The sequence below is a fragment of the Petaurus breviceps genome, unplaced genomic scaffold (genome assembly GCF_028583685.1).
Source record: "Petaurus breviceps papuanus isolate PSGF00001 unplaced genomic scaffold, PetGlider_PUasm1.0 226, whole genome shotgun sequence".
Lineage (NCBI taxonomy): Eukaryota > Metazoa > Chordata > Mammalia > Diprotodontia > Petauridae > Petaurus > Petaurus breviceps.
Genome location: NW_027185890.1, coordinates 359,781 through 383,811, shown reverse-complemented (window position 1 = coordinate 383,811; position 24,031 = coordinate 359,781). Strand labels below are relative to the sequence as shown.

The following is a 24,031-nucleotide window of genomic DNA, read 5'->3' as shown; positions in this document are numbered from 1 at the left end:
ATACTACTATGGTGGTCAGATAGATCTGTGCCAAGATTCACCCCCCCACCTCAAAACACTGCAAAAATGTCCTCTAACAGACTGACTACAGTAGATGAAAATCTATAGTTACCATATCCTATTCAAATGACAGTGTCAGAACACATTGGCTAGGCTTTTAGAATGAGACACTAAAGGGCTGAGGTACAAAAAGACAGCTGAACTAATGAAACCTAGAGCAAAAAGCAGTGTGCCTTCCGGTATGCCTGCAAAGATCTGCCTTGTATAATTTCAGGAGAAATTAAGAAATGCAAACAACCTGGACAGATTAACAGCACCAGGAGGTAACTAACTGGTACAAACAAGCACCACCTTTCACTACAAGGAGGCATATTCCTTGCGCCAAACAAAGAAACAGTACACAGTCAACATCTGTTTCATATAACAGTTTGGCTGCTGAAAGAAGAAACCTTTAAAAATGGCTTAGCTGACAATCCTCAAAAATAATTCAATCACTAGTGCAAGGCTATCTTCCATGTGCTAAAGGCAAATGGACATGACTTGCATTTTTTTTCCCTTAATAACAAAAGGAAATATTTTCACCTTCTTTAAAGAAAGATAAAATAAAGCAGAAACAAAAATCTTAATGAAGCCCTTTCCTTCTCACCAATAGGCACTAGCAATGAATGGGGAGCCTTTAAAGACAAACACCTTTCGGTCTCAGTTTCTCTCTGTCTGTCTCTGTGTCTCTCTGTCTCTGTGTCTCTCTCTCTCTGTCTCTGTGTCTCTCTGTGTGTGTGTGTGTCTCTCTCTCTCTCTCTCTCTCTCTCTCTCTCTCTCTCTCTCTCTCTCTCTCTCTCTCTCTCTCTCTCTCTCTCTCTCTCTCTCTCTCTCTCTCTCTCTCTCTCTCTCTCTGTCTCTCTCTCTCTCTCTCTCTCTCTCTCTCTCTCTCTCTCTCTCTCTCTCTCTCTCTCTCTCTCTGTCTCTCTCTCTCTGATTGATTTCCCCAATGTCAACCACCTAGACGACATTTCCATGGAATAAATTGAAAAGGAAAAAACATCTCTGGTATACCACAATAGAATATTAAAGAGTGAAAAATGGCCACCTAATAAAACCAACTTACACTCTAATTTCAAGTTGAAAAGGAGGGAAAATAACATCTGTATTCATGTCGGTCAGATGATAAATGATGAAACAAAATTATCATCTCTCTTACTGAACTGTTCACATCTTAATTCATTATTGCAAACATGTTCCCAACCAAGCAAAAGGAAATCTATTTAGGAAAAAATATGAATAAGAAGTGATAGCCAGCATATCTCTAAATGCTAACTGCTCAGCACCAGAACAATGCCACAGTGTGTACCACTGCTTTCAACTCAGCTGTATGCCAATTGCTTTACTTGCCTCTATAATATGGTTAAAAGGTTCACGCCAAAAAGAGGAAGAAAGCAATTAAAAGGCAAGTGTGAGAGAGGAGGGTTTTTTCCAGGTGAAACCTGAAAACAGATGGAGAGGTGATAAGATGGAAAGAGACAGAAACATTTATTATTCACATGTATCAAGTACTAGAAATATTCTTGGTAGTAGTTAGCTCAAAACAAAAGAATTCAATAAGGTTCCCGCCCAGTAGACTTGCCATGTAGATAGTAATGACACAAATAAGATTAAAGTTGAAAGTAGACATGAGGGAGAAATGTGCAAACCCAGGGAAGAAAAACTAGTCAATCAGTCGTTTTTGTCATTGGTTACTTTGGGGTTCTTTGAGGAAAGCTTCATCGAAAGGAATCTTACAGCGAAAACTGAAGGAAGAGAAATTCCTTGATTCATGATAGTAGAAGTACCAGGTGTAAGTGTCAACAGATGGAAAAAAGAGTGGTGAAACAAGACAATGTATGAAAGCAGTAGGAACTTGGGTTAGAACCAGTAAGAACTTCCTAACAGAGCAAAAGCACACTCCAGAAAGAGCTACAATAAACACTAAGAAATCTCAACAAATAACACCTACTTTCATCCCACTTGGATAGATTTTTGCTGGTAATATTAGGAAGTATAGGGTTGTGCCAGAAGCATGTTCTGGACTAAATGTAAATAACATATTAGCCAGAACAAAAAAAACAGTTGAGTTGAATGACAAAAAGATGAAGAATTTTAGAGGAGCAAGAATAAAAAAGAATATAAAACGTAGGGCCAAAAATCTGAGTTCAAAGGCCGTTATGAAGAAAAATAAAGAGGAAAGTATGGCTGCAGCAACAAGAGCACAGGACACCTAAAACAGATCTTAACAAAGGGAGATTGTGATTAATAAGTGATATTTTCACATATATATGACAATAAATAATATACATCCCCAGAGGGAGAAACTGTATACATATGTAACTATTGAGCACACCAAAGGCATTTTAATAATGTCACCAACATTTCTAGTGCCCTGTTGGAATATAAAGTAGTCAGACAGTTGAAATTCTGAAAGAATCTTTGTCTAAAAGCTTAAAAGGGATGACAGAGTTTACATTTTCATTTTATTATAAAATCTGCTACTATATAAAAACAGAAAATAACCATGAACCCAAACTGAAGAAAGGTAAACATAAACTAATTACAGCCACCAAAAACTACATTTTAAAATAATTGCTGGAGCCAGTACAAGTACTAGATTGATACTAAGAGGAGAATTATTCAAAAAGGCATATCCCGTAAAGTTAATTACTTCAAAGTTTCCATCAACATGAAAATAGGCTCCATGTTTAAAACCATGTAGTTGTCACATAATTAGATAAGAAAAGGGCCTTATGAACACCCTTACAACAAGATATCATATAGGACACCTCAAGAATGTTTCATTTTCTTTGCTATAAGAAAATTAAGATTTCCTAAACTGATTAGAGCATTACTTGACAAGCTACTTACATTAGATAAGGCCCTGGCTTGTATTTAAAAAGCTTTCTAAAACAAAGAAAAGAGTAAGAAATGGGTTCTGTACAGCCTATCCAGGAAATGTACTTATCTAACAAAGGTATCAATGGGAAAATTTATGATTATAGATGGCTTGGTGGTACAGTGGATAGAGCACTGGACCTGGAATAGAGAAGATCTGACTTCAAATCTAAACTCAGTCACTCACTATGTGACACTGGAAAGGTCACATAAACTCTGTCTGCCTCAATAGACTCACCTATAAAGTGAGGGTGATAATAGCATTTACCTCCCTACGTTCTTGTGAGGATAAGATGAGATAATAAATGTAAAGCACTTTGCAAAACTTAAAGTGACTACAAAAATGCTAGCAATGCTGATGTCAGGTGGTGATGATTAGAATAAATGCCACATGGGAGGCTTTAATCCAATAAAAACTATATCATAAACAAGAATAACTCCCCAATCAAAGAATCAAAAGGCAGTTTTCAGAGGAAGAAATTAAAGATATATAAAAGCATATGAAAAAATGCTCTAAATCACTATTGATTAGAGAAATGAAAATGAAAACAACTCTGAAGTACCACATCTCACCAGTCAGATTGGCTAAGATGACAAAACAGGAAAATGACAAATTCTGGAGAGGATGTGGACAAACTGGAACACTAATGCATTGCTGGTGGAGCTGTGAACTGATCCAACCTTTCTGGAGAGCAATCTGGAATTATGCCCAAAGGGCGATAAATAATTTCATACTCTTTGACCCAGCAATACCACTTCTAGGGTTTATCCCAAAGAGATCATAGACGGGGGAGGAAGACCCATAATGTTTATAGCAGCTCTTTTTGTGGTAGCAAAGAATTGGAAATTAAGGGTAAAAATTAAGGTAAAAAAGAGTCTATGTCCTCAAGAAGCCATCAATTGGGGAAAGGCTGAACAAGTTGTGGTATACGCATGTAATAGAATACCATTGTGCTATAAGAAACGAGGAGCAGATGGACTTCATATCTACCTGGAGAGGCTTATATGAACTGATGCTGAGTGAGAAGAGTAGAACCAGGAGGAATTTGTACACAATTACAGACACAACACATGTGTGACAACCAACTTGGATAGACTGGACTCTTCTCAGCAATTCAGGGTTATAAGTCAACCCCAAAAGTCTCATGATGGAGAGAGATGTCTACATCCAGAGAAAGAACTGAGTTTGAATCCAGAGTGAAGCAAACTACCTGCTCTTTTTCTTTTTCCTGTTTGGTTTTGTTTCCTCTTTCCCATTCTTCATTCCATCTGATGCAATCCTTCTTTACAACCTGACTAATGTCTAATGTGAAAGTATTTGCAGATACTATACTTGATTGTATGCCACCCTGGGGAGGGAGGGCATAAGGGGGGGAGAGAAAATTTGAAACTCAAGGAACTGTGGAAATGAATCTTGTAAACTAAAAGTAAACAAATTAATAAAGATTAAAAAAAAGAAAAACCAAACAAAAAAATAGCAACTGACATGTCTTCTCCCTCATTAAGACTGGAAGCTTCTTGAGGACATATCCCCAGCACTTAGTAAAATACCTAGCAAAACATGTGCTTAAAAATGTATATAAACTAACTTCTTTCCATCCCTTGAAGATATCATTCTATTTCTCTTCATTTTCACAGCCAAAGTCCTAGGAAAGACTCTCTATACTTATTGCCTCAGTTCCTCACTTCCATCTTTTTTAAATTCAGTTTTGTTTCTTGATCTACATTCTGTCCCTCCCACCTTCCCCTATCCTCATTTTGGGGAACTGGGAGGGGGTCATGGCAGGGGAGGACACAATGAGAAAACAAGAAAAATAAAACCTATTACAAATATATATAGTCAAGCAAAAAAAAATTTCCATGGACCCTGTGGAAAAAAAAAAGCCTTCATTCTGTACTCGCAGTCCATCATTTCTCTACTTGGAGGTAGGTAACATGTTTCATCATAAGTGCTCTAGAATTGTGGCTATGGTTGATTGTTGTACTGATGAGAGCTAAATCTTTCAAAGTTGTTTGTCTTTACAATATCATTATTATTACATAGATTGTAATCCTGGTTCTGCTCACTTTACTCTTCATAAATTCATATAAGACTATCCAGGTTTCTCTGAAACCATTTCCCTCATCATTTCTTACAGTACAACAGACTTCTACCACATTCACTTATTGTAAAATGTTCAACCATTCTCCAATGTATAAGCACCCTCCTCAGTTTTCAGTTCTTTGCTATCACAGAGGGAGCTGCTATAGTTATTTTTGTACATATAAAAAAAAAAGAATAACTCCCCAAAATGATACTTCAGAGTGTATAAAGCACAAAGTTCCTTTATAAAGGTTTTCATGATAATGTAACAATTCATTTAATAATTTCTATTCACAAATGTAATTAAAACAGGAAACTCATAAGCACAGTGGGGTTTATTCCACAATTAGTTTGCTTGGTAGAGAACTAAACATTAGCTATCATATTTAGGAGTCTTCTTGAGCAAGCTTCAGAAAATTAATAAAGCAAACACTAAGAAATACATTTTCAAGAAGAAAGTCAGAGATCAAGTGCTGAAATGTCAAGTTATTCTCACTCTAATTCCATACAATAAATTCCCATAGAAAAATCAGAATAAAATTTCTAATAAGATATATAAATGATTTTAAAAGTTTTACCTCCGAGTTCTTTTACATTCAAGATGGCATTCTGGAATGGAACTGCTTTTATGCTAAAACCTAAAATTAGGAAAAAATAGAAAATATTAATGATTTCATTCACATAAAATACATTCTATATTAGATTTTTTAATGAGGAAAGAGCACTACTCAAAAACTCACTATAAATACACATTTTAATGTAAAATTCACATTACCAAAAACTAGCTAAAACCTCATTTTGCTCATCTTTCAAATATAAAACTATGCCCTTAAAACTAACTTTCACCCCCTAGAATTATGAAGAATGCATCATTATCATATGTTAGTCAGATGTGTGTGTATGCATATGTGAAAAATCGAGGTTCTCATAGTTATTAAGCACAAACTCAAGGTAGTTTGGGAGGGAAGCGTCTACTGGTTGGGGAGGATGAGGAAAGGTTTCATAAAGAAGCTGGTGCCTGAGCAGTACCTTACTAGTGGGACTGTAGGAGGCAGACATAAGGAAGGAGTGCATTCCAGGTTATAATATAATGTACAGGTATAATATGCATGTGTTTTTTTTAAATGCTTTTTATACATAGGAAAGCATTTAATACAATAGCCATGCATTAATTACTAAAGATGTTATACTCATATTAGAAAAAAATTTTGAATGTTCTTTGGTTTTAACTATTTAAATACTTGTGATTTGCTATCAGTAGGTGCACCCCTTTACTCTGCTTCCTCTCAGGACTGATCTACACAGTTTTATACCATTTCTTACATTTATTTGATGATTGATAGTTTTACTCTAGTAACCTTGTGTTTATTTGTTTTGCAAAGTTAACTAAATTTTAATATCTCAACAACAGCAACTATTTATTTCTTTTATGTTCTGGCACATGGTAGGAGCCCCCTAAAATGTTTATTGAAAGAAAAGTAACTAGAATCACATGAAGACCTTCATTTTTTTTTTGGATGCCATGAGAAATAACAATGTACAAGTTGAAAATCACAGAACAGTTGTGTTTGGGGATATGAAAATGTAAGTAAGGTGTCTATGCCATCTCTGAAATACATACCTATATTATCTATTATTGAAAGTTGAAATTGTAACAACCCATATATAACATTATGGCTAATGATATGAGTAGTGACTGAAGTTTTAGAGAGAAAGATAACAGAAATAATAAGTGATGATATGGCTGATGTGCTAGCATGCCTACACCTACAGGCAAGCATCTCCAGGTGTGGGAAGCCATGGAAAGCAAGTGCCAATCACAGCACTTCTGCTGGCATAGAAATTAGCCTGAAGGAAATATAAAAAAGCTAAATGTACCTACCTACCACACTAGGTTGTTAGATGGATTAACAAAATCACGATTGTGAAACAATGAAAGTAAAGAGTACTATGCAAATCTTTAGCATTCTACTTATTATTGAGGGCAGGAAAACCATAGATTTTCCTTAGAATTAAAACGAGCCTTAACTTTGAACATAGAAAGAACCATGGAACACATCGAATATACAGACTCTGATTCCAGCTCGTGCCAACCACTTCTAAATGTGCTTTTTTTCTACAATGATGAAAATATCCAGTGCCCTTCAGAAGGGAACAGCCATTTCCTTTCACATTTTGTCAGTGTTGCTTTTGCCTGAAGCCAGCCCTATTATTATTTGCATATCCATGAGAAATAATGCATCATCATCAAAGTTCAAAATCCTTAAAATTTTGTGCATATAAGTTAAAAACTATAATGTAAAATAATGGAAGTTAGAAGAAAGTTGAGAAGGAAGGAGAGAAAGAAAAGAGGAAGGGAGAGGAGAAGAGTGATGAAGGGAAAAGAAAAGAGAGGAGAGTATTTCTTTCAAAAAGGTAGAAGGGAAGTAGGTAGAGGTGGAAATAAACATTTGTTGTGTACCTACTATGTGCCGGGAAATGTGCTAAACACTTTTACAAATATTATATTTTTTGATTCTCACAACAACCATGGAAAGTAAAGTGTTATTACTATTCACATTTACCAGTTGAGGAAAACAAGAGAAACAGAAGCTCCTGATCCAGGATCACACAGATAATGTCTGGTGCTGGATCTGAACTCAGTTCTTCCTAACTCCTGGCTCAGCACTTTATACACTGCACCACCCACCTGTCTCTGATAATGATGTCAAAACTTCTCACTCTAAGTTCCCTAACTCAGTCATTTATAGGACATGTAAACATGTCCATACAATATATGTAAAAGGTTTTCCTCAAATAGAACGTCTGCAGCAAGATTTCTAATATTGATTTGTGCTCATATTTATCATTTGCAATTTCTATAGCCCATGTATGTCTGTTGGCATTTTTGAAAATTTACTGTACGTGGTAAGTAGACAATATACAAATATTCCTAGCTGCTGGTTCATCCTTTATTCATTTCAAATGCATCAATCAATAAACAAGATGAAAACTAGACATCTTCCCCAAATACTTTATGCCACAAAGAAGGGCATCCATTTATAATTCAATAATTTGAATAAAGACTACCAATTAAAGTTTGTCCCTTTGTAAACTTTTTGAGACTTGGCCAAAAGGAAAAGAAGTTAATATTAATAAGGAAAAAAGAACATTATCCAGTGACAGACTGTGCTTATTGTCTGAGGATAAGTATAACTAAATATGGAGTGGTTGTTCACCAAAAATTTTTCTACTAAATTACTAATCTGGGGATCCATGGCAACTCAAGAAGGTTACAAAAATGCAAAATAGGCACCTCCCACTTCCTCCATAATTTCGGCACACTAGCAGAACAGGGTCCTGAAAAAGGTAAGAATTACATATTTCTTAGATCTATATAGGTGATCTAAGAACCCATATGTTCCACTGGTATTTTCCCAATATGAAAAGAAAATGAGTAAGGATCTCATCATGTTAGGTAGACACTCTGTAGCTAACGTACTGAGGTAACATTGACAAAAGTGACACAGGACAAACAGACTTCAACTGTTAAATGCATATTGTTGGAGAAAATCTCCAATTAATACAGTCATGGGTCCAACTGAACACTGGAGTTCCATGGAAGATGACCTATGTTAAAATCAAAGAAGGACTCTAATGATGGTGAGGTTCTTCAAGTGTCCTTTCCCTATAACATACTTGATTAATTTCATTGAGTCCAAGAACAATACACAAAGCCTCAGAGTTAGATGAGAACCCCGAGATCACTGAGCCCACCCAATACTTGAGTGAGAATGATTAAGAATCTCCTCTACCAGGGGTGGGGAACCTGCGGCCTCAAGGCCACCTGTGGCTCTCTTAGTCCTCAAGTTCAGCCCTTGGATTGCATCCAAACTTCACAGAATAAATCACCTTCATAAAAGAATTTGTTCTGTAAAACTTGCACTCAGTAAAAAGGTCACAGGTTCCCTACCCCTGCACCTCTACAACATACCCAGCACGTGGTAATTCAGCCTTTGATACAAGATCTCCAGGGAAGGGGAAGTATTAAGTCCTAGGGCAGCACATTCCACTTCAGTATAGTTTTAATTGTAAGGAATTTATTCTTCTATCAAGTCTAAAGTCAAGCCTCTTTAAAATTTCAACACACTACCCATAGTTCATAGTAAGGTCAAGCAGAACAAGTGTAATTCCTCTTCCGTGCTACAGTCCTTTAAAGAGACTGATAGGAGACCTTCAATTTAGAGTTTAAAGGGACTTCAGGACCATCTATTCAACCCTATCATTGCAGATGAATCTGAGGCTCAGAGAGGTACTTCCAAGCACAGTTCCTTTACCCTATTAGACAAGGAGCTCCTTAAAGGCAGAAAATGCCTCACTTTTTATATGCATCCCCAGAAAGTAGCACAATCTCTGACACAGCGTAGGGGCTGCATAAAAGCTTGTCCATTCATTCATTTATTTATTCAGTCCTAAGTTTACATTTCTAGGTCCATTCTCAATACCTTTAACTGATCTTTATAAGGAATGATCTCAAGAAGACCCTCCACTATCCTGACTGCCCTCCTTTGAACGTTCCCTGGTTTGTCAACATTCTCCCTAAAATGTGGCAGCCAAAATTCTAGTCTACACAATCCTCCAGGTGTTTTCTGACCAACACAGTAGATAGTAGCACTGTTACCTCTATAGCACCAGATATGAGGCTTGTCAAGGAAGCTTAAGATGGAATTTGCTTTTTTGGGGGGGAGAGAAGGGAGGAATTAGTATTTTTGTCTACCATATCATACACTTGCCTCATAATAAGCTTCACAATCCCCCAGATCTTTTTTGACAAAATTATTTTAGCCATGATTCCACCATATTGTACTTGGTTTTCTATTTTGTTTCCATTTTTTAAAGACTAGATCTCCCTATCTTGTGGAGGCTGGAAATGCAGGAGTTATTCCTGAGTATCATCACCCTACTCATTGTCATGGAAACTTTGACCTGGGCTGGTTTGCCGATCCTTGGGCAAACTGATAACTGCCTCCCCCAGGGGCTCACTATACTGGTGCCATTCTTAGTTTGGACACCTTATCTGCTTAGCCTACTGTAGCTCAGTTCACCAGAACTCAAGAGACTTTCCAGCCTCCAAAAATGCTCGGATTAAAGATACATACCACCACACCCAGACATCTTATACTTAAATGATTTTTTTAATACAAGCATAAGACTTCATATGGGGGGAATGGGAGAACCTCTATTGAATTTCACCTTATTTGATTTAGCCCATTATGTTACATTGTTAAAACTTCTTAGATCTCATTATCAAGCATTATCATCAATACCATCATCACCCTCATAACTGATAATAATAAAATTTCTATAAGGCTTGCAAAGCACTTTACATACAAGATCTCATGAATTCCTCACAATAATAAAGTGAGGGAGGGCTGTTATTGTCCACCTTTTACAGCTGAAGAAGCAAAGGCTAGGAGAGGTTGACTGACTTGTCCAAGCTCAGTAACTAGTAAGTAGCTTAAGAAGGACACAAACTCAGGTGTTCTAAGTCCAAAGTTCTCTTCACCATGTTGTGTACAGGTGACAAAAATGCTTAGCCTCATGTTCACAATAATGATGATAACTGATCGTTACATAGCACTTTAAAGTTTACGAAGTGCTCTCTGTACATTATTTGATGCCTCTCAACATCCCTGTGATAAGGTACTATAGATATTCTGATGTCCATTTTTCAAATAGAAAAACAGGTCCAGAAACATTAAAGGATTTGTCCATTATTATCCATCAAGTGTCAGAGACAGGACTGGAACCCAGGTCTTCCTGATTACAAATCCAGCACTAGAGCCACTGGCCATGCTACTTCTTAGCATTAGCTATCATTCCAAATTTTGGGTCATTTATAAATTTCATAATATGCCACCTATGACCTTATACAAGGCACCAAAAAGATGTTAAAGGTCAGAGTCAACTGAAAACAGATCCCTACGGGATTCTTACCAGAGACTCGCCTGCAAAGTGACAATGGACCTTTTATGATTATTCTTTGGTTCAAGCAATTTAAATAGTAGAAAATCCACTTAACTATACCACTGTCTATTCCACATCTCTCTGTCTGGTCCACAGGAATAGTAAGAGAGACACTGCCAGATACTCTAGTACAATCTAAATAAACTACATATTGACATTTGCCTGGCATTATGACTTCATTAACCCTACCCAAAAAGGAAATAAGGTTAGACTGGCATGAAATGGTCCTAGGAATATTAGCTGATAGCTCTTTGTGATTACTGTCTCCTTTTCTAAATGTTCACTAATCATTCATTTAATAATACATTCAAGAATTTTTTCTTTTTTTTCAAATGCTTTATTAACTTCTGACTTACATCATTCATTTCTGCCAGATTTTGAGTTACAAATTTTCTCCCCATTTTTCCCCTACCCACTGCCCCAAAATAGCAGTCCCACAGGATACCCCTCCTCCAATCTGCTCTCTCCCATATTTTCTCCCATACCCCTTTCGACTTTTCCAGTGGATCTCTATGCCCCAGTGCCTGTATATCTTATTTCCCAATTACATGTAAAATAGTATTGATAACAGTACACACACACACACACACACACACACACACACATATATTTGAATACTTGATTTTAAAACTTTGCATTCCAGATAAATTCCCTTCCTCCCTTGTCCTCCCCCACCCTTACAGGGAAGATAAGCAGTTCATTATAGGATGTACATGTGTAGCTAATGCAAAGCAATAACATAGTAGATATATTGTAAAAGACTAAATATATTTCTCTCCCTCCTATGCAACCTCCCACTTGTTCCATTCTCTACTTTGATATTGACCCTTTACAAAAGTGGGTGCTTCCAACGTCCCTCCCTGCCAGCCTGCCCTCCCTTCCATCATCCCCCCTCTCATCCCCTTCCCCCCCTACTCTCCTGTAGGGCGGGATAACCTATTTAGTGTGTATTTCATTCCCTCCTCAAGCCAAATTCAATGGGAATATGGTTGACCCATTTCCTTTTGCCTTACTATTCTTCCCCTCCATTGTAACCATTTCCCCTTGCCTCTTCTGTATGAGATAGTTTATCCCATTCTGTCTCTCCCCATCTCTTCTCATTATATTCTTCTCTTACCTCTTAATTTCACCTTTTAAGTATCATCGCTTCCTGTTAAATTGGTCCTGTGCCCTCTATCTATGTATACCTATAAATTTATATACACACATTCACATATGTATTCATGTGCCCATATACCCTCATATATAGACACACACACAACACATGTCTCTATACCCTTCAAATACTGAGAAAAGTTTCATAAGTTACAATTATTGCTTTTCCATGTAGGAATGTTAATAGTTCAACTTTGATAAGTTCCTTATGATTTCTTATCCCTGTTTACCTTCTCATGCTTCTCTTGCTTCTTGTATCTGAATGTCAAATTTTCCTATTCAACTCTGATTTTTTCAGCAAGAATGTTTGAAAATACTCTATTCCACTGAATGACCATATTTTCCCCTGAAACATGATACTCAGTTTTGCTGGGTAGGTGACTCTTGGTTTTAATCCCAGCTCCTTTGCCCTCCGGAATATCATATTCCAAGCCCTTCTATCCCTCAGGGTAGAAGCTGCCAGATCCTGGGTTATCCTGATTTTGTTTCCACAATATTCAAATTGTTTCTTCCTGGCTGCTTGTAATATTCTCTCCTTAATCTGGGAATTCCAGAACCTGGCTATAATATTCCGAGGATTTTTCTTTTTGGGATCTTTTTCAGGAGGTGATCAGTGGATTCTTTCCACCTCTATTTTGCCCTCTGGTTCTAAAATGTCAGGGCAGTTTTCTTTGAGAACTTCCTGGAGGATGATTTCTAGGTTCTTCCTTTGATCATGGCTTTCAGCTAGTCCAATAATTATTAAATTATCTCTTGTGGATCTATTTTCCAGGCCAGTGGTTTTTCCCATGAGATATTTCACATTGCCTTCTATTCTTTCATTTGTTTGGATCTGTTTAAAAGAATCTTGATTTCTCATAAAGTCATTAGCTTCCATTTGCTCCAGTCTAATTCTGAAGCCATGATTCTCCTCATTGAGCTTTTGAGATTCTTTCTCCATCTGGCAAATTCAGCTTTTTAAGGCATTCTTCTCCTCATTGCCTTTTTGAGCCTCTTTTGCCATTTGAGTCAGTCTATTTTTTAACGTATGATTTTCCTCAGTCAGGCTGTTGACCCTCATTTCATAATTTTCTTGCATTGTTCTCATTTCTCTTCCCAATTTTTCCTCCACTTCTCTTATCTGCTTCTTAAGGTCCTCTATGGCCTGTAACCAGCTTGTATTTTCCTTTGAAGCTTTTGATGCAGGAGTTCTGACTTCATTGTCTTCCTCCTGTTCCATGTTTTGCTCCTTTTTGTCCCCAAAATAGGAGTGTAATGTTGGAATCTTCAGTCTGCTTTTTTTTCTTTGCCTGGTCATGTCGCCCCTCAGTCACTTGACCCCTGGGCTTTTTGCCACAGTAGGGCTCTGACACCGGACAGGGGAGCTTTCATCCCGAACACTGGATGGGGTTTTCTCAGTTGCCAGAGGTATTAGATGGGTGCCCTTTCTGAGGTCTCCACATGCTCTGGCAAGTTGGACACACACCCTAGGACCTCCACCCTAGACTGCAATCCAGATCCAAGCAGGTTAAAGCAAGAGTGATTACCCCTCAGACTGGTGCTTGGTCCTCCTATGCTCTGCAGGCCAGGAGCTAAAGCTGCCAGGTGGCACTGGCTGGCCGTGCTGGCACCTCAGCAGCTTCTCGCCCCAGGGGCAAAATCCACACATTCCCACTTACTGGTCCCAAAGTCCAGATTGCACTGACCTCTCACTTTGTCCTTCGCATCTGTGTGTTGATAAATCTGGAAATTGCCACAGCTGCTGGTTATCTGGAGTCTCTCTGGTCAAGCCTACCCTGGGGCTAAAGCCTCTGCATGGGGCTGGGCTCGGTTCCCAGAGCGCTGTGCTGGATTCCTGCTGGCCTGCCAGGCTGTTCTAAGCAGGAGATTAGCTTCTCTGTGTCATTTTGTGGGTTCTGCAGCTCCAAAGTTTGGTTAGAGTCCCCTTTTAACATGGATTGGGGAAGGTGGAAGTGGGAGCAGTGGGGAGGTCCTTCTACTCTGCCATCTTGGCTTCGCCCCCCCCCAAGAATTTTTTCAGTAATATGTCAAACTTAGGTATAAAATTTACAAATTCTTCTTTCTTCCCTTTTTCCAAAACTGAAATTTCTCATTCTCTATAATCTTTCAAAAATCAGATAGTAGCCCCCAAAGCATATAAATCATCCTAATAACACCTGATATTGAGGGTACATTAGTATTTGCAAAGTACTTTACATATCCTCTTATTTGATCCCTACAACATCCCTGTGAAGTGGGTAATAAAGTTATTATCACCCCTATTTCACAAATGGGGACACTGAGGCTCAGAAAGGTTACATGACTTTCCTTTGATCACAGAGTTAGCAAGAGTGAGAGGCGGAATTCGAGCCCAGTTCTCTTTTAATCTTAATTTCAACATTCTTTCCACTGTACCATGAGCCTACTTCCTCTTAAAGGAATCCACAGCAATGAAAAAGAAATTGCCCTAAGCCTTCACAACAACAACAACAAAAAAGGACATGATAATCACGTTACCGAGATTATAACATGCAGCCCTGTACACCTTGCCAAGCATTCATTTTCCCCCTCCCCAAGCTCTTAGTACTCATATCCAGTTCAGCTCAATGGCCATTGCCCTATAATCCTGTAACCACATGTCTGCCAAATTAGGAACAGAACTCTCATTTTTCACACTGTTCCTATGGAATTAATTTCCCCCTTTTGAGGTCATTTTATTGGATGTTGTATTTTCATGGATCTAGTTCATCAAGCAATCATAAACCTAAAAACATTTATAAAATGACCTGCACAGTGAGCAGTTAAGTGGCATAGTGGATTGATGTTCAACCTGGAGTTAGAAAGACCTAAGACAAAATCTGGTCTCAGACAAAGTTACTAACTGTGTGACCCTAGGCAAGTCACTTGAGATCAATTGTAGCTATTATTTGTACTGTTACTATTATTTATATATTCTGTACTAGGTACTGGAAATACAAACAAAGTTAAACCACCCCTACTCTCAAGAAACTAACATTTTATTAGAGGTGCTAATATGTAGGTATAAATATATATGAATTACAAAATAAACACAAGATAGTGAAATACAAGGTCAAGTCAGAGTTATCACTGTTGGTGATAGTTATTACTATTGCTTAATGCACATGGAAACTACAAGTTCAAAACCACATTGTGGAAGAGTCCTTCAGTAAGCAAAAGGAACTTTTGTTATGAAGTCTAGTTTACTGTAATTCTTTTTCTACTTGTACCTTAAGAGATAATTATTTTCTTTGGAGAATATTTGTTTATAATCTCAAAAGCTGGTTTGTTAAAAAATACATCTTTCCTTCCTTTTCTCCTAAGTTCTATAAAAGGTTGTATCTACCTTCCCAACCCCAACACACACACACACACACACACAGTAAGATAACAGTAGCTTCCATCAAAGTTTTTCTCAGGACATTCATTAGTATCTAAAATGACCAGTCTGTTTATCCCAAGATAGTCCCCATATCCCAATTAATATTACTGAATAAACATCAGGTAAATATGAGAACTTAACAGATATATATGAAAACACCTCCACCCCTTAGAGATTAGATTATTGAAAGTATTGAAAATACAACCAGGTAGAATTGTCTCCATAACCAATCATAAAATGTAGAAAAGATTGTCCATGAGCCAGGCTCATGTGCCTTGACCAACTGGCACTAGGAAAAGACTACTCACGATCAGAGATATATGCCACCTGACCAATGAAAACTCTAAAATCTTCAAGACCTAGCAACTTTCTAAGAAGTGCTCTCTCACAATATAAGCAGAAGCAGTTCTGCTTAAAATCATATTACTGCCAAAGACCCTTCCTATGATGCTCACAAAGAAACGGGTATTCACATCAATATGGAAGAAGTAGAACAAAAAAAAAATTACATGGCCAGAGGAATATGGCACCCCCTTCATCTGTGAGGGGCATCTCTCAGTCCTTGTACCTGACATCCAGTGGAGATCTGGTTGGCTATGATTCATCAACAATATCTCATATCTTTCAACTTCCACTGGAAAATGAGTTGAGCATTGAGTTTTGCTTTTACAATTCATGTTCAATTACAACATAACTATTTAGTTAGAGTACATAAAGGCTAAATTTTGAGGAATGGGCAAGACAGTCTGAGCACCTCTCCAACCCTGGGAATTGACCCAACAAAATTAAGACAGTTGGATGGATTCTCTATAGAGATTTCACAGGAAAACAGGGATCAAGATGAGAAGGCAAAGAGGGGTTCTGATCTGACTTTAGGGAGGGAGTACCCCTCCACAAGGAGGGAGTAGATGAAATAATAGATCCGCCAGGGTATCAAAATAAAGAAACAAACAACAAAGCATCAAAGTTTCAGGCGCATATTGGATGGATGATCAGTGAAACAGCACTATAGTATGGCACACTTTCCTATTTACTCCACTAATGCAAAAGAAAAAAAAAATAACATGGTAGTCAAAGCCCTTTTATGACCAACTCTGCCTCTCACATCTGCCTGAGTGCCAACAAGTTGACTAGAAAAACCTCAACAGGCTCAGAGAAACCATTAAATAATTTTACCAGGTAAAGCCAATTTGCCTATGAACTGCTGTATGCTATGAAACTATTTGTCTAGGACTCCCTCTATTCCTCATCCAGAAAAGAAGGAAGTATCAGTCCAGTTACCCTCTGAAGTAACATACTAACAAATTAATTTCATAAAACCATATATACAAAAAGCAAGAATCCAGAAGTCTGATCTCTTCTGGTATATAAGAATCTGATTTCCCTTCTGATGCCATTCTACAGAGTATCTTAGCTTCCTGCTGTTCAGAAGGCAACATGATATTGGGGTAGGGGCAGGGAGGGGGAGGAGATGAAAGAATAAGAGGGATGGAATATTTCAAAGAATCCTTAACTGGGAGCCAACTAATTAACAACTGGCATTTATATATTAAAGCAAGGTTGAGAAAATGTTTTATATCTGTTATCTCACTTGATCTTTGTAATAATCCTGTGGGATAGGAATAATTATGATCCCCATTTTAGAGAGGAGGAAAAAAGAAGCAGAGAGAGATTATATGACTTACCCAGAGTCACACAGCTAGAAAGAGCCTGAGGTAGGATTTGAACTCAGGCCTTGCATACTCTAAATACAATATTTGATCCACTGAGTCACCTAGTTGCCTAATATTATAATTATTTATTTACAGTTATTATAATTACTCAAGATGCTAATTAAAGAGCCCCTGGAACTTCTGTTTTCTTTGCTGGAAAGAGGAAACCCTGGAACAAGTAGTGTCTTATAATATATAACAGTTTAGGCATAAATAGACCTTCACAGGTAGAAGAGTTCTCTGGGTCTACTTATGTTTTCCCTACTTAATAGATATTTGGGCATTCAGACGAGAAAGACAAAATAGGCCACAAAAGGCAAAACTAGACTTACTTCATGTTTATTTGTTTTGTTGTTATTGTTGCTGTTAAACCAGGTTTCAAATCCCACCTCTGACACTTTGTGTGACCATGGACAAGTCACTTAAACTTTCTGTGACTCACTCCCCTTATCTGTAAAATGAGAATAACACCTGCATTACCTATTGCACAGTGTTGTCAGGAGGATCCATTGAGTATATAACATGCTTTGCAACAATAAATCACTATATAAACATCAATTACTGTGCATCTTTACATTCTCATATTTTCTCAAAGGAATTCAGATACAAATGGTCCCAGAATGGGTTGTCATATTGTTACAGTATACTCAATGTTCTACAGACTGTTGTACAGAGATGTATAAAATATTTTTCTTTGTAAACTAAAAGTACTAAAATATAAACTTATTTTCTAACTGTCATTTTTGTTATAGTTCTTATTCTTTTTCATTTTATATTCAGTGAAGATCATATAGAAACTGGCTAGAGAAAAACTGATACCCTTTTACTCTCTAATGCTTTGTTAAGTGGACTATAGTTTACAATTGAGTCATTTGATTGACACTTTGTCATTCATATATTTTTGGCTGAATTCACATGGATGTTTTTCATGCATGGCCCTTTGATTCCAATCCTGGGTCAATCTGTGTCCGTTTTCTAGATTCCTTCCACTTGCAGTTACACTGTTACCAACTATTATTATTTTTCAGTGTAGTGATGTCTGCTTGTTGCCATTTCATTTCAGTATGTTTTTCACCATTTATCATGTGCTCTAATAATATCTATCAATTCTCTCCTTCCTTTCTGATGAGGAAGGCTTAATCTTCTACCATTGCCTTAGAGTAGTAGGCCCTACATTTCATTAATATTATACTGGCTTTTTTAGAAAACTTTCCAAATCTGTTACAGATGATTTTACAATTCTAAAGTTGAGCAATGAACTATTTTGTATACATGTCAATAGTTTTAATCATGGGCTTCACATTTTGCTTTGATTTCAGGCTATCAACAAATCTTTAAGGTATTCAACTACAGCCTTCTTGAAATATTTGTGCTAGATGTGTCTTTCCAAGAGAAGATCAGGGTGTCTGTAGATATTTTAATCCATTAGTTCACTGTGATCTCTGGCTTCTAGCTCAAAGACTTCAGTCTCTGTCTTTCCTTTCCATACACTAATGATTGATTCCAAATTTGTATTCTGATGTAATTATACAAAAATTTCTTGAGATGAGGGAAATATTTAAAGTGTTTTTCAGTAAAGTTATATAATTTGTCACAACCCTGAACATCACTTAATAAGATGTTTTGGATTGATTTTCTCACTAATCTGAAAGTCAAGTTTACATCTACTTAGAAGAGATGATGATATATTTAATGTTAGATGGAAACAAAATGGGCTTAAATGACCTTTGTGAAAAATGTCATTTTTTATATTAATTGATCTTGATATTACTGTGTGATCAATTGATATGTTTAAATAGACAACAATTTTCCATGTAAATTATTTGTCAAGCACTCTAGCACTCTGACTTATAGTGCTGAAAGAAATCCCAAATTGAAAAGTCCTTGAAATGTTGTGGCCAAACTCAAGAACTACAGGTAAAAGAGAAAATACTTCAAGTGGCCAGAAAGAAACAATTCAAATATCAAGGAACTACAGTGAAGATCGCACAGGATTTGGCAGCCTCTACACTGAAAGATCGGAGGCAATGGAATTCAATTTTCTGCAAGGCAAAAGAGCTCAGGTTACAACCAAGGATCACCTACCCAGTGAGACTGATCATATTCTTCCAGGCACAAAGATGGTCATTCAATGATATAACAGATTTCCAGAACTTTCTGATGAAAAAGCCAGAGCTCAATGGAAAATTCAACCTCCAATTATGAGATGCAAGAATGACATAGAAAGGTAAACAAGGAAAACACACACACACACACACACACACACTGTTATTTAATAAGAGCAAACTGTAGACAAGTAGAGGGTATGAGCATAAATTACACAAAATGATAATTTAAAAAAATCCTATTAAGGGTTACAAAGGGACTGCAATGGAAGAAGAGGAATGAATGAAGTGGAAAAGGGTAAACTATGCCACACAAAGAGGCATAAAAACAATATAGCAGAGGAAAAGAAGGGAGGGAGATGACTATTATATGAGCTTTTCCCTCAATGGGTCTGGTGCAAGGAGGGAATAACAACCAGTTAAGCATAGGACTCTATGGAGAAGAGATGCAAAACATACCGTATTAGAGGGAAAGAGGGGAGGGGAGCTTCGCATGAGATTTGTTCCTGTCACTCTTGATGTGAAGAAGAAATAACATACTTCATTAAGTATAAAAATATCCTACAGGAGGAGGGGGAAAGGGCTATGAAAGGAGGGGGGTGGTTAGTAGAGAGGGAAGAAGGGGGAAGGGGAGGAAAAAGGAAGGGGGGCTGATAAAGGAATACTGAGGGAGGTGGTGGTCAAAAGGAAAACTTAAGGAGGGGAAGGGAAAAGGGGAGAAAAAATATAAGCATTAACAGGGGAAGGAATAGGATGGAGGGAAAGAAACAGATAATCGTAACTGTGAATGGAATTAACTCTCCCGTAAAATGGAGGCAGATAGCATAATGGATTAAAAACCATAATCCTACAATATGCTGTTTACAAGAAACACATCTGAAACAGAGAGATACACACAGGGTAAAGGTAAAAGGCTAGAGTAAAATATATCAGGCCTCAGCTAAAGTTAAAAAAAAAGCAGGGGTAGCAATCCTTATCTCAGATAAAGCAAAAGCAAAAATTGATCTAATTAAAAGAGATAAGGGGGCGGCCAGGTGGCTCAGCAAGTAAGAGCACCGGCTCCAGTGTCGGGATGACCTGGGGATCAAATCTGGGCTCAGATACTTAACACCACACCCAGAAATAACTGGCCATGTAACCTTGAGCAAGTTACTTAACCCCGATTGCTTAAAAAAAAGAGAGATAAGGAAAGAAACTATATCCTGCTAAAAGGCACCATCAAGAATGTAGCAATATCATTACTTAACATATATGCACCAAGTGGAATAGTATCCAAACTCCTAGAGGAGAAGGTAAAGGAATTAGAGAAAGAAATAGATAGCAAAATTATCCTAGTGGGAGACCTTAACCTCCCCCTCTCTGAGCTTGATAAATCAAACCTCAAAATAAACAAGAAAGAAGTTAAGGAGGTGAATAGAATTTTAGAGAGGGTAGATATGACAGCTCTCTGGAGATAAAAAGGAATATACCTTCTTCTCAGGGGTACATGGCACATACACAAAAATTGACTATGTATTAGGACATAAAAACCTCACAATTCATCGCAAAAAGGCAGAAATAATTAAATGCATCATTCTCAGATCATGATGCAATAAAAATCATATGCAATAAAGGGCCATGGATAGTCAGACTAAAAACTAATTGAAAAATAAACAATTTAATCCTAAAAAATTAGTGGGTCAAAAAAGAAATCATAGAAACAATAAGTAACTTCATTCAAGAGAATGACAATAATGAGACAACATACCAAAATTTGTGGGATGCAGCAAAGGCAGTTCTTAGGGGAAGTTTTATATCCCTGAGTGCATACATGAATAAATTAGAGAAAAGAGAGGTAATTGAATTGGGCATGCAATTGAAAAAGTTAGAAAAAAACAAATTGAAAATCCCCAATTAAATACTAAATTAGAAGTACTGAAAACAAAGGAGAGATTAATAAAATTGAAACTAAGAAAACTATTGAATTAATAAATAAACCTAAGAGATGGCTTTATAAAAAAAACAATAAAATTGATAGACACTTAGTCAATATGATAAAAAGAAAACCAAATTATGAGTATCAAAGATGAAAAGGGTGAACCTACCACCAATGAAGAGGAAATTAAAACAGTAGTTAGGAATTATTTTGCCCAGCTGTATGCACATAAATTTGACAATCTTAGTGAAATGGATGAATATTTACAAAAATATAGGTTGCCCAAATTAACTGAAGAGGAAGTAAATTACTTAAATAACCCCATCTCAGAAAAAGAAAGAGAACAAGTCATCAGTGAACTCCCTAGGAAAAAAATCTCCAAGGTCAGATGGATTTACTAGTGAATTCTATCAAACATTTAAATAACAATTGATTCCAATACTCTACAAACTATTTGGGAAAATTAGTGAAGAAGGAGTCCTACAAAATTCTTTTTATGACACAAATGTGGTACTGATACCTAAATCAGGAAGAGATAAAACAGAGAAAGAAAATTATAGACCAATCTCTCTCATGAATACAGATGCAAAAAATTTAAATAAAATATTAACAAAAAGACTACAGCAACTTATCACAAGAATAATAAACTTTGATCGGGTAGGATTTATTCCAGGAATGCAAGAATGGTTTAATATTAGGAAAACCATCAGTATAATTGATCATATCAACAATAAAACTAGCAAAAACCACACAATTATCTCAATAGATGCATAAAAGGCTTTTGACAAAATAAAACATCCATTCCTATTAAAAACACTAGAAAGAATAGGAATAAATGGAGCCTTCATTAAAATAACAGGTAACATCTATTTAAAGCCATCAGCAAGTATTATATGTAATGGGGAGAAGCTAGAAGCATTTCCAATAAGATCATGGGTGAAACAAGGATGTCCACTATCACCCCTCTTATTCAATCTGGTACTAGAAATGTTAGCAGTAGCAATTAGAGAAGAAAAAGAAATCAAAGTAATCAAATTAGGAAAAGAAGAAACCAAGCTATCACTCTTTGCAGATGATATGATGATATACTTAGAGAATCCTAGAGAATCACATAAAAAAACTACTTGAGACAATAAATAAATTTGGCAAAGTTGCAGGATATAAAAATAAACCCACATAAATCTTCAGCATTCCTGTATACTTCTAATGAAATTCAACAGCAAGAAATAGAAAGGGAAAACCCATTTAAAGTTACTGTAGACATTATAAAATATTTGGGCATCTACCTGCCAAAACAAACCCAAGATCTATATGAAAACAACTACAAAACACTTTTTACACAAATTAAGTCAGATCTAACTAATTGGAAAGACATCAATTGCTCATGGCTGGGTCAAGCTAATAAAATAAAAATGACAATTTTACCTAAATTAAATTATATATTTAGTGCCATGCCAATCAGTTTACCAAAAAACTACATGATAGAACTAGAAAAAATAGTAACAAAATTCATTTGGAAGAACAAAAGATCCAGAATATCAAGGGAATTAATGAAAAGAAATGCTAGGGATGGTGGACTAGCTATACCAGATTTTAAACTGTACTATAAAGCAGCAGTCCTCAAAACTACTTGGTACTGGATGAGGAATAGAGTAGTGGATCAATAGAATAGATTGGGTACACAAGACTCAGCAGTCAATGACTATTGTAATCTACTGTTTGATAAACCCAAAGGCCCCAGTTTTGGGGATAAGAACTCGTTATTTGACAATAACTGTTGTGAAAACTGGAATATAGTATGGCAGAAACTGGGCATAAACCATTATCTTAAACCATATACCAAAATCAAGTCTAAATGGGTGCATGATCTAGGTATAAAGTCTGATACTCTAAGCAATCTGGGAAAGCAAGGAATAGTTTACCTGCAAGATTTGTGGAGAGGGGAAGACTTTATGACCAAACAAGAATTAGAAGTCATCATAAAATGCAATATGGATAATTTTGATTACATTAAATTGAAAAGCTTCTGTATAAACAAAACCGATGTAACCAGGATTAAGAGGGAAGTGGAAAATTGGGAAAGAATTTTTACAACCTATGTAGCTGATAAAGGACTCATTTCTAAAATATACAGAGAATTGAGTCAAATCTGTAATGATACAAGTCATTCCCCAATTGATAAATGGTCAAAGGATATAAACAGGCAGTTTACAGAGGAATATGAAAAAATGCTCTAAATCACTATTGATTAGAGAAATGCAAATGAAAACAACTCTGAGGAACCACATCTCACCAGTCAGATTGGCTAAGATGACAAAACAGGAAAATGACAAATGCTGGAGAGGATGTGGACAAATTGGAACACTAATGCATTTCTGGTGGAGTTGTGGACTGATCCAACCATTCTGGAGAGCAATCTGGAATTATGCCCAAAGGGCTATAAATAATTTCATACACTTTGACCCAGCAATACCACTTCTAGGGTTGTATCCCAAAGAGATCATAGAAGGGGGAGGAAGACCCATATGTACAAAAATATTTATAGCAGCTCTTTTTGTGGTAGCAAAGAATTGGAAATTAAGGGGGTGCCCATCAATTGGGGAATGGCTGAACAAGTTATGGTATATGCATGTTATGGAATACTATTGTACAATAAGAAACAAGGAACAGATAGACTTCACATTTACCTGGAGAGGCTTATACGAACTGATGCTGAGTGAGAAGAGTAGAGCCAGGAGGAATTTGTACACAATTACA

The 24,031-nt window shown here is 36.7% G+C and overlaps 1 protein-coding gene across 10 annotated transcripts in view; it reads right to left on the bottom strand.

The window, feature by feature from the left end:
• The window catches only part of ARL15 (ARF like GTPase 15), a 513,713-nt gene that overhangs the window by 314,443 nt on the left and 175,239 nt on the right, over positions 1-24,031 (bottom strand). For all 10 annotated transcript variants that reach the window (XM_069095282.1, XM_069095283.1, XM_069095278.1 and 7 more), the window contains one exon: positions 5,581-5,640. In XM_069095282.1, coding sequence (XP_068951383.1) covers positions 5,581-5,640 — 60 coding nt within the window. The remainder of the gene's footprint in view (positions 1-5,580; positions 5,641-24,031) is intronic.